Genomic DNA, 16,472 nt, shown 5'->3' on the forward strand with positions numbered 1-16,472 from the left:
AGAGATGGTTGCATATCTTCATGTTTACCAACATGCAAAAGCATTTAAACCTAAAATTCTTTCATGCAATGGCATGCAAAACCAAACACAGCATAAAGAAAGGAAATCAGCGAAGAATGCAGAAGGCTACAGGCAACCAACTGAAATAAGCTTCAAGTTCATACAAACCTCCAACATTAAATTGCTATGTCTGATATAAATGTTTTCACCATCTAGTCTCTCTCTCTTTTTCTGTGAAAATGAAAGAGGGAAAAACAGAAAAGCATAAAAAATTAAAATGTTGTTCTTGCGGGAAAAAACTGCAAACTGGCAAACCAAAAAAATATTTAAAATTAAATGTCCACAGCGAAGCATATGCCAACATGAAATGGTCACAAAACTACAAGGACACACACAGAACACATTACCACTAGAAAACGGATGACCCTGTCCATGAATGATGGAAGAATATGATGGTGTTATTTAAATAGACAGTGCTCCTAGCTTCATTGGCTTCTTACATAATAAGCTGTTTTATGTTCATTTTTGAAATTGAGCTGTTTGAGGGGTATCTTAAAATACATGACTTTAAGAAGCTTTGAAGTTCCATGGCACAGAGAAATACTTTAAAACATTATTTACCTTTTTTGGACATATTTCATACTTAGTAATACCACAGTATGTATTCCTCTAATACCTCTCATTAGAAATTCTAAGGGCACTTTATACATGATTGGTCAATATTCCATTCCGTACGAACTGATATATCCAACTCTATACTTGGGAAGAAAAGACACAAAGCAGCAAAACACATAGCTAATAACAATACCAGGAGGTGCTGCTATGATGATTTCCATAGTAAATATGCATCAAATATTGTCAATGATTCTAAGAATATGGTGCCACTGTGAAATACTTCTTAGAACGTTTAAAGGACGGGTTTGGTCTTTAGTAATTGTCTCATTGTGCTTAAAAAGATATTTTCCTACTGGAAAGTTTATTTTAATGAAAAATTTCAACAAATAGTATAGGGTAATAATTTGGTATACATATGTAGGTGAATATATGCAAACACATACACATATACATACACAAATATATACTATTTGTAAGTAACTTCTGATTAAGAGAAATCAATGAAAAGAATGGATCACTGTCTTTTTAATGCACTGTAGAAGTCAGCATGGGTGATGGTAATGTAGTTGTGTGAAAGTGAAAAATGGCTGACCTTCCTCATTCTTATCAGATCTTCCGTTTTTTCTGCAAGCTTCTGTTTTGCCATTATTAAAAAAAAAAAAGAAAAATGATAAAATATTGGCCCACTGAAGTTTGTTTGAACCTTTATTTCATAGTATTTTTTTAAGGAAAGGGAGTTGGGGGGAAGAAAAAATTGAGGAGGGAGGAGAAAAGGAACAAGTGGCCTGTTGGCACAAACCTGTGTTTGGTCACCATTTGAGGTAGGTACTGTGACCTCGATGTGGGTTTTTTCCACCTACATTTAAGAAATAAAGTGGCAAAAACATTTTAGGTTAGTAGGTGTCTATGAATCGCATTATTTACAAATAAGCCGCATCTTTAAGCTGGTTGCAAAATAAACTGGTATGTAATCAACATGATGCAGTCTTCTGGGGGTGTTACAGGGAAGGACATTACTCTCAATAGTAGTCTATTAGTTCACCATCATATTTTCAAGGCTGAAAAAATAATATGGACAGCCAAATGATCATAAAAGAAAATTAAGATAATTATTCTGTTGATGAAGAAAACATTTTTATACTTATTTACAAAAAAGTATTTATACAAAGAATAATTTGTGCTTAAATACGGCATGTGGCCTCTTTTTGCTTCTTTTTATGATCTAGAAGTATTTTAACATTTAAAAACAAATTTACAAACGAAGATATCAAGGTATGACATACATGACAGAAACAAAAAGAAAATCTTTACAGTTAAAGCACACATATAATAAACCACATATGACACAAAGCAGGTAAATACAAAAAAATTTGTTAGTCGATCAATATATTTAAGGAGGCAGTTTCACCCTTGAGTTTATTAGATAACAAAACATCAAAATAAACTCAATCCAAATTGTTACTGATGCATGCAATTACTTCCAAGGCTGATTTATAAATAAGCACACAGAGGGCTCAGCTGCAACATTCAGTGCTCTGTAATCTCCTCTCCAGGGAGCCAGAGCCCATGTGTTTGCTGGATGGACAAGATTCATCCTTCGTAATAGGAAGAGAATAACTAAGTCCTCCTGTCTACCTCTGAAATACCTTCAGTAATAGTCATTTTATATACCCCAAATGGAATAAGTATAAACTTAAAAAACCCAGACTATTAAGAGGAAGTATTTTAGAGTGGGCAATGCCTAAAGCAGTAGATATTTCAAAATTAGAAAACTTTTTATTAAGGGTCAAATCAATCACTTTGTATCATTACCTTCTTTACAGAACCTCACCAATCTGTGGTTTTGACACACGCTTTTTGATCACACTTGGCAGCATTACCTTGGAGTACAATGTCATTGTGATATTTTCCCTAGGACAGAGGGTAGACCAGAGAACACCAACCTTTGTGACACTGTCAAGTCGTAAGCACATCCAGCTACAGTACTTCTAACTACCAGGATAACTGACAATTTGGGTCATTTCTACTATGAGTCCCATCATATTTGTTGTGTGGTCATTAGGAAGTTATTAAACCTCTCTGAGTTTGTTTTTTATTGATAAAGTGGAGATAATATCTCCATAGAGTTGTAAATGTTTAACAAATGATAATTTTAAGTTATTTTGTAAAGCTTAAATTATTTGTTTCAATGAATAATGATTTTTTTTGCTTTGGGTCCTTAGCAATCCAACAGCAAGAAACTGAGAACCTCTACTTCAGTCTAAGAGTGGAGGGCAAATAACAAAGGTAGCTATACCCCTTGGGAGAATATTAAATGAGATAAAAGTGTACATAGGGAGAAGTACTATTCCACACCAGTAGGTCTTGCCAAATGACTCAAGATGCCAAAAAGCTACCTCCATCTGGCACCAAATTCATGTTAGATAAAGAAATTTATAGAGTCACAAGGTTATTTTATTACTACAATTGCTTTACATAATAACTATGGCTTCAGGTAAATTTCATACTTATTTTCTATTACTATGATAAAATCAACTGAGAGCCACCCTTAATTCTGTCACCACTATTACAGTAATGGAAGTTTATTAGAGATGGTTTTCAGTCTGATCTCTACACAAGTATCTCAAAACATATATGTATACAGAATTAATTGGCAAGAAAATCACCTAGTGGCACTTAAAATGGGAAGCATATACCAGGAAGTGATGTTGCCACTCTGCCAAGGTCCCAAGAGCAAAGGGAACCTATTTTTGAAGATACATGTGTCTAATTTATAGGCTAAAGAACAAGTAAGTTAGCAGAATACCAAAGGAATCTTAACCACTCAAAAGGATTCCTTTGCCAACTCTAGTAATCCAACACTTCCCAGTTGGTATAACAAATGGAGAGATAGTAAAAAGCGCCAGATGAGATATCCTAACAGTAAAAACTGAGGTAGTCTAGGGGTGCCTGGGTGGCTCCATTGGTTAAGCATCCAATTCTTGGTTTCAGCTCAGGTCATGATCTCACAGTTTGTGAGTTCAAGTCCCATATTGGGTCCTCTGACAGTGTGGAGCCTGCTTTGGATTCTCTCTCTCTCCCCCTCTCTCTCTGTTCCTCCCCTACTTCTGCTCTCTCTCTCTCTCTCTCTCTCTCTCTCTCTCTCTCTCTCAAAATAAATAAATAAACTTAAAAAAAACCCTGAGGTAGTCTAATGTTAAAATGGCACTGTTGATACTGAACCTGATGGCCAATGTCATGCACATTTGGCTAGGTAAAAAAATGCAAATATGCACCATTCACTCAATTTTTTTCTCTCTCTGGACTCAAGTTAGTCTCAGAGGACAGTAAAAATGGCATGTCATGTTGAACAGTTTTTGTTTTTTAATACAGTCAAAACAGAGCCAGATTGTCCAATGCTCTACAGATAAACTAGATATTGAACTGACTCCAAAAGAACAGGGTTAATCCATCTGCCAAGGTGAGAGCACTTAACTAAGGTAAGTGCTTAAATTTCTTAATAAATATAAAATGTAATTTTTCTTACAAAAATTGCCTCTCGGAGGGGTTGTAGGAGGGGGGATGGGCAAAATGGGTAAGGAGCATTAAGGAAATCTACCCCTGAAATCATTGTTGCAGTATATGCTAACTAACTTGGATGTAAATTTTTAAAACTGCCTTTATTAACTCCTGTTGTCAATAGTGATACTTGTATTTATGTCAATAAATCTGAACACCTCAACTCCATCACTGCTTAAATGTGTTTAAAAAGCTTACCAACACATAAAAGATCAGTCCATTTACGGTTAGTACTGGGAAATCTGCTAATTGGTGATTTTTAAACAAGATCAGTGACTGTGAGTACAATCAACTCAGAAACTGTAAGCAACTCAGTGGCATAACCTCTCCTACATAAGAATCTTCCCCTTTTTGTAAGCAATTTGATTTGAACAACCATATAGATATGCTTTAGGCAATACTAGGATATTCTCTGGGTATGTTGCACACATATTCCTCTTAGGGAATCAAGTTATATTTTAATCCTATTAGAGCATACTCTTTTTTTTTTTTTTTAATTTACATCCAATTTAGTTAGAATATAGTCCAATAATGATTTCAGGAGTAGATTCCAGTGATTCATCCCCTATGTATAACACCCAGCGTTCATCCCAACAAGTGTCCTCCCTTCCCCTTTTAGCCTCCCCCCTCCCCACCCCTCCAGCAAACCTCAATTTGTCCTAGCAGAACTTACTCTTAAAAAAGAATGTGAAGATTCTTTCTGGATGAGTAAAAATTATTTTTAAAAGCAGATGATCACAGTGCTGATGTGCTTTCTAGATGCGTTTTGTTGTTGTTTTGTTTTGTTTTAGATATAAGTTAGGTGTAGGTAGGTCACCTGAAAACTTCTCGGATGGCTTAGTTTTCATGACATCATTCTATGAAAATATTTTACAGGTTCATGGGGAATACTTTTTTTCCAGAAAGAGTAAAGAAGAAATCACTTTGTTAGAATTGTACAAGAATCGGTGCTTTGAAAACCTTCCTGGTCAAGGAGTTAATCCGTCTGAATCAGAAAGTGAATGAGCTGGATATTTAGGACTTATGACATACCTTCCACACTTCTGTGGGCTCTGGCTCAGCTTGCTCCGGTGGCTCTTCTTCCTTTTTCACTTCGAACTTCACTGTTTCCTTCTGTGCTTTAGAGACCACTGTTTTTTTGACAGATGCATCTGGAACACTGCCTTCTGTGACCTGACTCTGAGCAATGGCTGGTGCAGAAGTGGGCCGAGGACTTCTGTCTGAATCAACAGCCGCTGCTATGTGAGAAAGGAAAAAGGAAAGAATCAGTGAAGGCAAGAGTCACTGTACTACTTCAAAGTCACCAGGTAAAATAATTGTGAATCGAGGACACAGTGTCCAGTGGGCTATCATACAGAAGGTATAAAATAAATCATCAGTGCTCTGCCGGGTAACTGATGGCAATAAAAAAGCAAAAACAGAAAAGCTAAACTGTGCTATCATGGCCCATAAGGCGGTATCAAAATAAGAAAATTAAAAACTCTCTTTGTTAAAAAGTTAGCAAGATTAACCTTGTTAAGCAAAGGGTTAATTAAGCCTGACTCCTTTCATGAAGACTTTTTGAAATAAAGATCCATTTATTTAGGGGTGCCTGGGTGTCTCAGTTGGTTAAGTGTCCAACTTCAGCTCAGGTCATGATCTTAAGGCTTGTGAGTTCTGGGGTGCCTGGGTGGCGCAGTCGGTTAAGCGTCCGACTTCAGCCAGGTCACGATCTCGCGGTCCGTGAGTTCGAGCCCCGCGTCAGGCTCTGGGCTTATGGCTCAGAGCCTGGAGCCTGTTTCCGATTCTGTGTCTCCCTCTCTCTCTGCCCCTCCCCCGTTCATGCTCTGTCTCTCTCTGTCCCAAAAATAAATAAACGTTGAAAAAAAAAATTAAAAAAAAAAAAAAGGCTTGTGAGTTCAAGCCCTGCGTTGGGCTCTGTGCTGACAGCTCCGAAGCTGGAACCTACTTCAGAATCTGTGTGTGTCTCTCTCTCTGCCCCTCCCCAACTCACGCTCTGTCTCACTCGCTATCAAAAATAAACACACATTCAAAAAAAAAAAAAAAAAAAAAAAGAAATGTCTTTTAAAAGATACATTTATTTACAAGTGATTTTAGAAACCTAAAATACATATTCCAAGAAAGAAGGATCAAGTCTGATTTCTTCTCTAAATCCTGCTTGGAATGCATACAAAATAACCTGATAAACTGATCTTCTGGTAAGACATGCACACTTTTTGATGCTTGTTTAAGGGCAAATCTTCGAACCAGACACTTTCCTTTTTAATAAGTCACTTGATTAAAATAGTATGAATTCAAAACCTTTGGCCTTTAGTCCTTAAAAAAATAAAAATCAACCTTTTGAGTTCTGTCCTACCCTCTCTCAGAATCTTATCAATTTGTATTATAGTTTCTCTTCTCTAATATATCCAGGGCAGTGGTTCTCAACCAGGGGTGATTTTGTCCCCCAGAGAATATTTGGGAACATCTGGAGACATTTTTGATTGTCACAACTGGGGAGAGAGGTAGTAGGGGGTCCCTGGTAGTGTGTACAGGCCAAGGTTGCTGAGGGTAAGAAACCTTGACTTAGGGAAAAGGCCATATATAGACTCTTTTAGAGAGTATATGCAATACAGGCTTATGACAAAAGCTTGAGCTTTCCAGAGTTAATAGTTGTTCTGGTTTGGACTATTAGTATCTAAGTTTCCGATCACTTACTTCAAAAACATCTACTCATACTCTTTTTATGATTTTTTTATCTTCATTCTTTCAGGAACTAAAGGAAACCTATACATACTTTGTAGTAAACCTCATTTATCTGGCAGTGTCTAGGAATGAATTGTGTTTCCACAGGATTTAATATTTCTGATGACAGATCATTATCCTTTATGTACTGAGACTTTTGAATTTTAATTATTTTGCATGGATTCCTTACAATTAAAAAAAATTTTTTAATGTTCAGTCACCCTTGAGAGAAAGAGTGCATGCATGCATGCGTACGTGTGTACACACACACACACACACACACACACACACACACCCCACAAGTGGGGGAGGGGCAGAGAGAGAGGGAGACAGGGGATATGAAGCAGATTGCGCTGACAGCGGAGAGCCTGAAATGGGACTCAAATTCTCGAACCGTGAGATCATGACCTGAGCCAGAGTCAAACACCTGACTGAGCTACCAAGGTGCCCCAGAAATACTTAAAATTTTTATTGTACACTTTCTTCTGCTTTCTTAAACTGAATATACTGAATTTATCGTGATAACCTTAGATTGATAGGCAGTATATATTAGCCAAAACAAAGGAATTCCGTGAATCAGAACAGATAAAAAACTGGAATTCACAACTACCTTACACATACAACACCAAGAAAAAAAATGCTTGTTACCCTGTAATGATCTCCAGTGAAAGAAATCATTCCTCAGATAATACGTAGGAAAAACAGTAGAAATGTGAGAATCATCTGTCTTCCTTCCAGTGAAAACCCTGTGGCCTCTTTCAAGTCCTTGCTACTCATGGGTGCTCTAAACTACTCAATGCAAGAATGGCAGATGGCAGACCAAATCTAACAACACAGGGGAATGTGACAAAATATTTTGCTCACAGTTGTGTTAAACTATCATTATACATGTGTATTCACACCTCCTCTCAAAGAATTAATTCAACTCTGCCTGGCATCATAGAAACATAGCCCATGCTTTCACCATGTGTTATTTTGCCACTTGCATTTGGTTTTAATCCAATACTAATACTGCAGAGCCAAATGATTTATGTCTTCAGTATTCCTAGCCCTGGCAATCTGTACCGTCTATGGAAAAGTAGGTATAAGTGTGGAAACTGGCAGTTAGAAACAGAGGCATAAAGTTTCATCATTTGTAAAATGTGGAAGATATTAACTCTATAGGACAGTTAGGGAAGGCATACTCAACGGACATAAAAAATACTTTCAAACTGCTAAATATCAATAACTTTTAATGTCATATCTCTAAGTCCTTATATTTCTTTGTCGTGGGTTAATATTTCAACAGTATGTAGGGCAAAAATTAATTATGCACACACTGATAGGAAATTCAAGTGGAAGATATCACCTGGGAGCCCTGGAGAGAGGCAAATTTCTTTCCTTTTCTCAATAAGAAGGCTACAGGGGCACCTGGGTGGCTCAGTCGGTTAAAGTGTCTGACTTTGGCTCAGGTCACAAGCTCATGGTTCATGAGTTTGAGCCCCGCATCGGGCTCTGTGCTGACAGCTCAGAGCCTGCTGGCTGCTTCAGATTCTGTGTCTGCCTCTCTCTCTGCCCCTCCCCCGCTCAGGCTGTCTCTCAAAAAATAAATAAATAAATAAACAAACAAACAAACATTCTTTAAAAGGCTACAAAGTATGGATTGCAACTGAGAATCATGGTAGTGACTCTGGTTGTTGTTTTTTTTAAACATCTTTATTGAGATACACTTCACATACCATATAATTCATCCATTCAGTTGTACAATCCAATACTTTTTACTATATCTACATTATTGGGGGTAGTGATTACTTTTTAAGATGTTTTGGCTCTTCAGTTTTGTGGATTCATTTGTTAGCTATTTTAAGATTTAGGTGCATATATAGAGAACACTTAACTTTAAAAATTCAATTACTTTCCATTTCTAAATGTCTAGACAAAGAAGAGTGTTGTGATAATCTTATGGACCCATTAATTCTAGTATTATATTGTTCTTGTTTAAAAACAACAGAAACTTATGGACAGTTATATATTAGAATAGTGAAAAGTAAAACTCAAAACTATCATATCGAATAAAAGGAAACTTAAATTTTAGATCTAGCTCTGTTACTAGCACAATTTCTGTTAGTATGGTATAGGCACAATAGGTATGGAGTGGATCAGTGGTTTCATTATCAGAGGGCCCACATAAATCAGCTGCAGATCTTGAAAAACAAAAAAATGCAGCTGGGGGTACATGGGTGGCTCAGTTGCTTAAGCATCAGACTCTTGATTTTGGCTCAAGTCATGATCTTGAGGTCTGTGGGATTGAGCGCTGTGAGATCAACGTGGAGCCTGCTTGGGATTCTCTCCCCCCCCCCCCCCCCCGTCTGCCCCTTCCCCTGCACGCGCACACACACACACACACACACACACACTCTTTCTACATCTCAAAATACATAAACATTAAAAAAAACCCCAAACAAACAGTTGATGCTCAAGTCCACCACAGACAGATGAGGGATCTCAAAGTAAGGCCTGGGCACTTGTTTTGCTTTAAAGCTCTAAAGATGATACCGGTGTACCCCCTGGCAAGAATCACTGCAACCACGACCCACTGAATGGATGAACTACCTAGTTAAACGACCCTAGCAAGTTATAACCTTTTCTGTGCCCAGTTTCCTCATGATTAAACCAAGAATTCCTAAATGCTTCTTGTTCATTAGGTTGTTGGTACTAATTAGGATATATGGAAATGGTGTGAAAAGCAAAAGGTGGAACAAAAATATAAGCTGAATGCCTTGTTATCATTATTAGCTATTCTTATGACTTACTATTCTAACATATAAACTGGGATCTGAACCAATTTTAGCTCTTCAGCTGGTGAAGCAGATGCTCTGAACACCAGATATAACAGAAAAGGGAGTGTTCATTCATATCATTAGAGTGAGGTCCCTTATAAAACAATTCTTGTAAAAGTTTCCATCTCTAGCTTAGAGGCATATATATACATATATATGGAGGGGTCTAACAGGGAAAATCTCTCTCCTAAGATTCCCAGAAGGATCTAGGAAAAAGAGGGAAAATTAGTTTCCATAGACCTGTTCCTAATTCTTGTACTGAGAAGACAGCACACAGAGGAAAAAAAAAAAGACATTTGGAAACAAAACTAAAAAAAAATTGTCTTATTTGGTTTATATGTAATTCAGAGGCTTAAAAGATACTACCATATGTAAAATATTTAGAACAGTGCCTGGAACATACTAAGCACTCAATGATTATTACTATTTTTTATTCTCTTTCTTTTTCTTTTTTTTTTTATTTTTTATTTATTTATTTTTTTTATGAAATTTATTGACAAATTGGTTTCCATACAACACCCAGTGCTCATCCCAAAAGGTGCCCTCCTCAATACCCATCACCCACCCTCTCCTCCCTCCCACCCCCCATCAACCCTCAGTTTGTTCTCAGTTTTTAACAGTCTCTTATGCTTTGGCTCTCTCCCATTCTAACCTCTTTTTTTTTTTTTTTCTTCCCCTCCCCCATGGGTTCCTGTTAAGTTTCTCAGGAAAGGCACAAGATATTCTCTTTCTTCTAAAAAAAAAAAAAAAGCTGTCATGGTGAAGAGTAAAAACATGGGTCTGGGAGAACACTCCTAGACTCTACTAATTTCGTTGCTATGTGACCTTAGGCAAGTCACTTAAATTCTAAGGTTAGGTTGTAAGAAATAATGAACAGCAAAGGGTATCCATTTCAAGAAATGAAAAACAACAGTTCAATAAGATAGAAAGAAAATAATGAAGATATTAACTGGCATAAATTAAATTAGAATATTTATAGTATAAAAAAACCCAAAAGTTAGTTTTTTGAAGAGATTTAGGAGGCCAGCATAAACTTGATACTAAAACCTGACAATATCACGAAAAAAGAAAATGACAGGCTTCTCTCTCTTACAAAAATAGTTACAAAAAATTCTAAAATAATATAGTAAGAAAAACATAATCAAATTGCATTCACTCCAAGAATGTAAAGTTGGTTTAATGACTGAAAATTAATCAGTGTAATCTACCACTTAATACAGAGAGGGAGAAAAATCATATTATTACAGCTGACCCTTGAACAACATAGGTGTTAGAGACACCAACCCCTCCATGCAGTTAAAAATCTGTATATAACTTTTAATTCCCCCAAAACTTAATTACTATAGTCTACTGTTGACTGGAAGCCTTACTGATAACACAAACAGTTGATTAACACATATTTTATATGTTACAAATATTATAGATTGTATTCTTACAATAAAGTAAGCTAGAGAAAAGAATACTATTAAGATAATCATGAGGATGAGAAAATACATTGATAGCACTATGTTATATTTATCAAAAAAATCTGCCTGTAGGTAGACCCATGCAGTTCAAAATCAAGTTTTTCAAAGGTCAAATGTACATTAACCAATGAATTAAAAGTCACCATTTGTTTATGATAAAAACTCTCAGGAAACTAGGAATAAAAGAAAACTTCCTTATCAGATAACGGGTAGCTAACATAACTTAATTATGAAATACTGATGCTTTCTCCCTGAGATTGGGAGTGAGACATGGATTAAGAACTCCTATAAACTAGTAAGACAGCACAATAAAAATATGAGCAAAAAATTTGAACAGGCACTCCAGAAACAATGATATACAAATGACCTATAAACTATGAAAAGGTATTTAACTTCATTAGTCATCAGGATTTGAGTGAAGGTTTGAAAAATAAAACAACAACAATACTTTTCTCCCAAGTGGAAAAAATTAAAGAGAGGGACAACAGTTGTAATAGGATATTCTAATGCACTTAAAACATCAAATAGAAAGTAGAGCATAAAATTCTGCTCACATTCAACTCAACAGGAAAAATTCACAATCTTATTTTCAACATTCATTTATTAAGCACTTACAATGTAACAAGAATTGTGATAATTATCAAGACCAGTCATCTTGATGATTTAAGATGTAGTTGTGCATCTTAAAAAAAAATTCTCAGGATGTAAAGATACAAAGAAAGCATCATGGGATATATGAAGGTAAAAAGGGACTGACCAGAAAATGTACAGGATTCTATTCTAAGTTTGTACTTAGGATACATGTACTTTGGAGAAATTACTTTTTAGGCTCGCTTCTATAAAATTAGGTGGCTGGAATAAATTATTTCCAAAAATTGTTTCCCAGTCCCAAAACTCTGTGATACTAATGGTCAGGCCACCAAAGCTATCTTCCTTTAGAATTGTCTTACCTGCTTTAGTTTTGGAGTCTCAACCAGTACTACAGCATTTTGAAGACATAGTTTTTGAGAGTTACCCCCCTAAAAACATAGAGTATAATTTAATAAGAACTAGCTAATGTTAGTCAATAGAGACATCAAGATTTTTTAAAGTCTTGAACTGTGACGTCTCTATAGCTAGAAAAAAAACAGAGACAGGATGTGATTTCTAAAAGTAACATAAATCTCTCTATAAGTAAAGCTTTCTAAATTGTTCAAGATACCAAAACTCATGAATACTTGAATCTTTGGTTATTTTTGCTATTACAAAGAGAGGACACATCAGACATAGTATCTAAACAACGAAGAATTTCTATTTGGTGGAAAAAGCCATGGGATACGGTATCAGACAAACACAGGTTTTTGTCCTAGCTTTGCAACTTATTATCTGTGAGACACTACACGAGTCACTCTAACTTTCCAACCTCAGTGTTTTCACTGAAAATTAGGGATAAAAACAAACAAACAAAAATAATAGCTCCCCAAATTCAAGGTAAACTGGAGGTAGGATACTTTACTCGACAAAGAAGGAGATGCCTGATGGTGTTATATAAATATGGCAGACATAAGGATTGAGTGATCATATTTAAAACTTAACATGCCTAAAACAGAAGTTTTGATTTTCCATATCCCCAACTGTGCTTCTCTCTCAGACTTTCCCATTGTACTAAATGATCAAACCTAGGAATAAATCTTGATTTTCTTTTCCTTGCCATTTCCAACACTTAATTTATCAGTAATTCTGTCAGGCGTACCTCCAAAATGTATCTCTGACCACTTTTCCCCTTCTTCATTGCCAATACTTAAGCCCCAGCTGTCATCATCTCTCACCCAGATCCTGCAACAGACTTCACCATGCTTCTGCTTTACTGCCCCTTCGATGGAGCATTCACCCAGCAGTCAAAATGGTCTTTTAAAAATGGAAAATCAGATCACATCATGCCCTCTAATAGCTTTCTATTGTAACTAAAATAAAATCTAAACTCTTTAATGGCCTATAAGGCCTTAGACAATCTGGCCCCTTCCACTTACTTCTCTGACCTCATTATTTTTTTTCTAAAGTAGGGTCCACACCCAGCACTGAGCCCAACTCATGACCCTGAGGTCAAGACCTGACCCCGAGGGACACCTGGGTGGCTCAGTCAGTTAAGCATCAACTCTCACAGTTTGTGGCTTCCTAACCCATGTGGGGCTCTGCGCTGACAGTGTGGAGCCTGCTTGGGATTCTCTATCTCCCTCTCTCTCTGCCCCTCCCGCCACGTACATATGAGCATGCTCACTCTCTCTCTCACAAAATAAATTAAAAAAAAAAAAAAAAAGACTTGACCCTGAGATCAAAACCTTGATCCCTGAGATCAGACCTGAGCTGAGATCAAGAGTTGGACACTTAACTGACTGAGCCGCCCAGGCACCCCTGACCTTACTTACTGTTTTTACTCCTTTCCCTTCCATTTACTAGGATCTAGACCTGTGCTGTCTAATATGGGAGCCACTAGCCACATATGGCTATTTAAATGTAAACTGAATTAAAATTCAGTTCCTTAGTAACTTAGCCACATTTCAAGTTCACAATTGGCCATATGTGGCCATAGGTTACTAAACTGGACATCACCAAACAGATTTCCATCGGTACACAAAGTTCTATGGGACAGCACTGATCTAGACCCATGCCAAGCTCATTCCTACCTGCAGATCTTTGTACTTGTTACTCCCTCTTTGAGAATGTTCTTCCCCTGGGTTTTGGGATGACGGGCTCCTTCTCATAATTCAAGTCTCAGTTCAAATGAAGCTCCTCAGAGTAACCTTCTAAATTTACATTTAGATACAAACCACTCAATCTCAAACAGCCTTCCAGTGTCTCCTATCCTCAGGCACTCTTTATCCCATCACTCTCTTTTATTTTCTTCATAGCACTTATCACTATCTGATACTGTTTTATCTTTGTTTCTACCCAGAGAATGTAAGCCGTGTGAGGGCAGAGACCATGTTTGTATGTTCACAGCTTTATCTCCATTGATTAGAACAATACCTGACACATAGGAAATGTAAAATAAGTTACTGAACAAAGGAATAAGTGAGTAAGTATCTGAAAGAACATGGGTTTTGGAGTCAAACCAGTATGTACCCCAATCCACTTATTAGCTATCCTATCTTAAGAAAAGTTATTTAATTTTTGAGCCAGATTCCAACTGTTGCCATGATGACTGAAGAAGACAAAGCCTGCAATCTGCCTTGTTCTGTTACTATTAAAACAGCCCCTTCAAACTCAGGACAGTAGAGAAACATCAGAAAGAAAGAAGTATGACTTGCACTGTGGAAGCATAAAAGTTCTGCTTGGGTCATCTCTTTTCCAAGTGTGACACTCTTAAACTGAGCAAGGTGTCTCTGATATATGTTCCCATCGTGCAATAAATCAAAATATGGCAGCATAATTTTGGATGATATAAAACAAAGTAATAATGCTGTGGCCAGAAAATTAACAATATCTTAATGATACCTAATATTTTGTGGTCACTTATTAAGTGCCAGCCATTGTGCTAAGCACCATATATACATCATCTGATTTATTCTTCATGAAAACTCTTTGAGGTACAATTATATTATTGTCATGCCCATTTTATAAATGGGAAACCCAAGGCATGGAGATTAAGTAACTTGACCCAGAAGATAGATCATAAATGCAGGGGTTGAGCTTGGAACCAGGGCTATCTGATTCCAGAACCCAAACCTTTAACTTCTGTAACATGCACCTTGCTTTTACAGCAGGTATCACAGAGCTGGGTCTTGGTGAGTCCTTAATAAATATAATCTATAATACTCTATTTTGGTTATTGCCTTCTGAAATTTTTATTAGCCACATACTGAATATGACTTATAACTTTATTTCAGTAATACTCTCAATCCTTGAGACTAAGAAAAATTCAGAAAGATCTTCTGTTTTATATACAATCATGAAACTTATCTATTTCCTGTTTAAACAAAATTTAGAGACTCCAATAACACAACTGCTCTTTCTATCTCTAACTGCCACATGACAAATGATCTAAACTTTTTACATGACCGCTCTAGTGAGTGAGATGCTTTTCCTCTTTCCTACTTGAAAAAATAACTATTTCAAAACATTCAAGAGGGTTTTAGTTCAGTATACTACATTAGGTGTTCACTCTGTGGTAAATATTCTGAATCCTAATTCTAATGGTGTTTATCCACTACTACCTAGCAGTGGAACCTTGATCTAGTTACTACTCTCTCTGAACTATGGTTCTACTTTTCTTAAGATGAGCCCACTGAAACAGACAATTAGTAAGATCCATTTCACTTACCACTGAGATTCTTTCATTTGGCTCCCTTACAGACAACTGTACTTCTTTTATCTCTCCCTAATGAGTTAGGATCATAGGAAATCATTAATATTCAATACCAACCTCCATCAAGGCTCCGGGATGCCCGTTTGCTTGCTGTACGCTCAAAGTGTGGAGCAGGCCTGTCAATCAGAGCACTAGCTTGCCTGGTCTGAGCCTGAGTCCGGCCACTGTATCGAAATTTGGATCCCAGGGCAAGAAATTTGCTTTTAGGAATGGTGTCTGTAGATGTCAGTCTAGAGAGGGAGAAAAACATAATTATACATATTATTTCTCTCTAATGAGACTGTGAGATTAAAGAAATCATGAATTAATCTCATAGTTTCCTTACAGTTACTAAGACGGAGTTCTAATCAAGCAATCATTATTTTAATTCTACATCATTTCTCAAAGCAACATGTATAATTTAACTGAGGCCTATATTAATAATATCATCATATATCCCTATAGATAGGGCTTTATGGTTTTCAAAATGCTTTTATAGCACTGTAATATTTTCACCACTTTACAGATACAAGAAACTGAACTTTCAAAAAGAAGTTACTGTTTTAAGATCACATAGCTATTAAGAGGTTGGGCAGCAACGGGGTCCAAGCCCAGAGTACTTCTTCCATTCTATTAAAATAATAATTTTGTCAGGGTACCTGGGTGGCTCAGTTGGTTAAGCATCTGACTCTTGACTTGGGCTCAGTTCATGATCTCATGGTTCATGGGTTTGAGCCCCGCATCAGTGCAAAGCCTGCTTGGGATGCTCTCTCTCCGCTTCTCTGCCCCTCCCCTCCTCAATAAATAAATACACTTTAAAAACTGTTGAAAAATACAAAATAATAATTTTGTCAAAGGCACTCCGAACTCAGTTAGTGCCTATGAACCCATTAAATAGGTTATTTGGTGCATTTAACACAGTTAGGAACCCCATCTTCTTTCTACGTTATACCCCTATAATCTCTT

The 16,472-nt window shown here is 36.7% G+C and overlaps 1 protein-coding gene across 13 annotated transcripts in view; it reads right to left on the reverse strand.

Annotated features, from left to right (window-relative positions):
* The window catches only part of EPB41 (erythrocyte membrane protein band 4.1), a 200,042-nt gene that overhangs the window by 45,584 nt on the left and 137,986 nt on the right, over positions 1-16,472 (reverse strand). For 5 of the 13 annotated variants that reach the window (XM_047872671.1, XM_047872667.1, XM_047872666.1 and 2 more), the window contains 4 exons: positions 15,585-15,757; positions 5,206-5,411; positions 1,415-1,471; positions 169-231 (listed from right to left, as the gene is read on the reverse strand). In XM_047872671.1, coding sequence (XP_047728627.1) covers positions 169-231; positions 1,415-1,471; positions 5,206-5,411; positions 15,585-15,757 — 499 coding nt within the window. Of the gene's footprint in view, positions 1-168; positions 232-1,207; positions 1,250-1,414; positions 1,472-5,205; positions 5,412-15,584; positions 15,758-16,472 lie in introns of all 13 variants that reach the window. The other 8 variants (XM_047872670.1, XM_047872674.1, XM_047872676.1 and 5 more) reach the window with 5 other exon arrangements.

The sequence above is a fragment of the Prionailurus viverrinus genome, chromosome C1 (genome assembly GCF_022837055.1).
Source record: "Prionailurus viverrinus isolate Anna chromosome C1, UM_Priviv_1.0, whole genome shotgun sequence".
In the NCBI taxonomy this organism is placed as follows: Eukaryota; Metazoa; Chordata; class Mammalia; order Carnivora; family Felidae; genus Prionailurus; species Prionailurus viverrinus.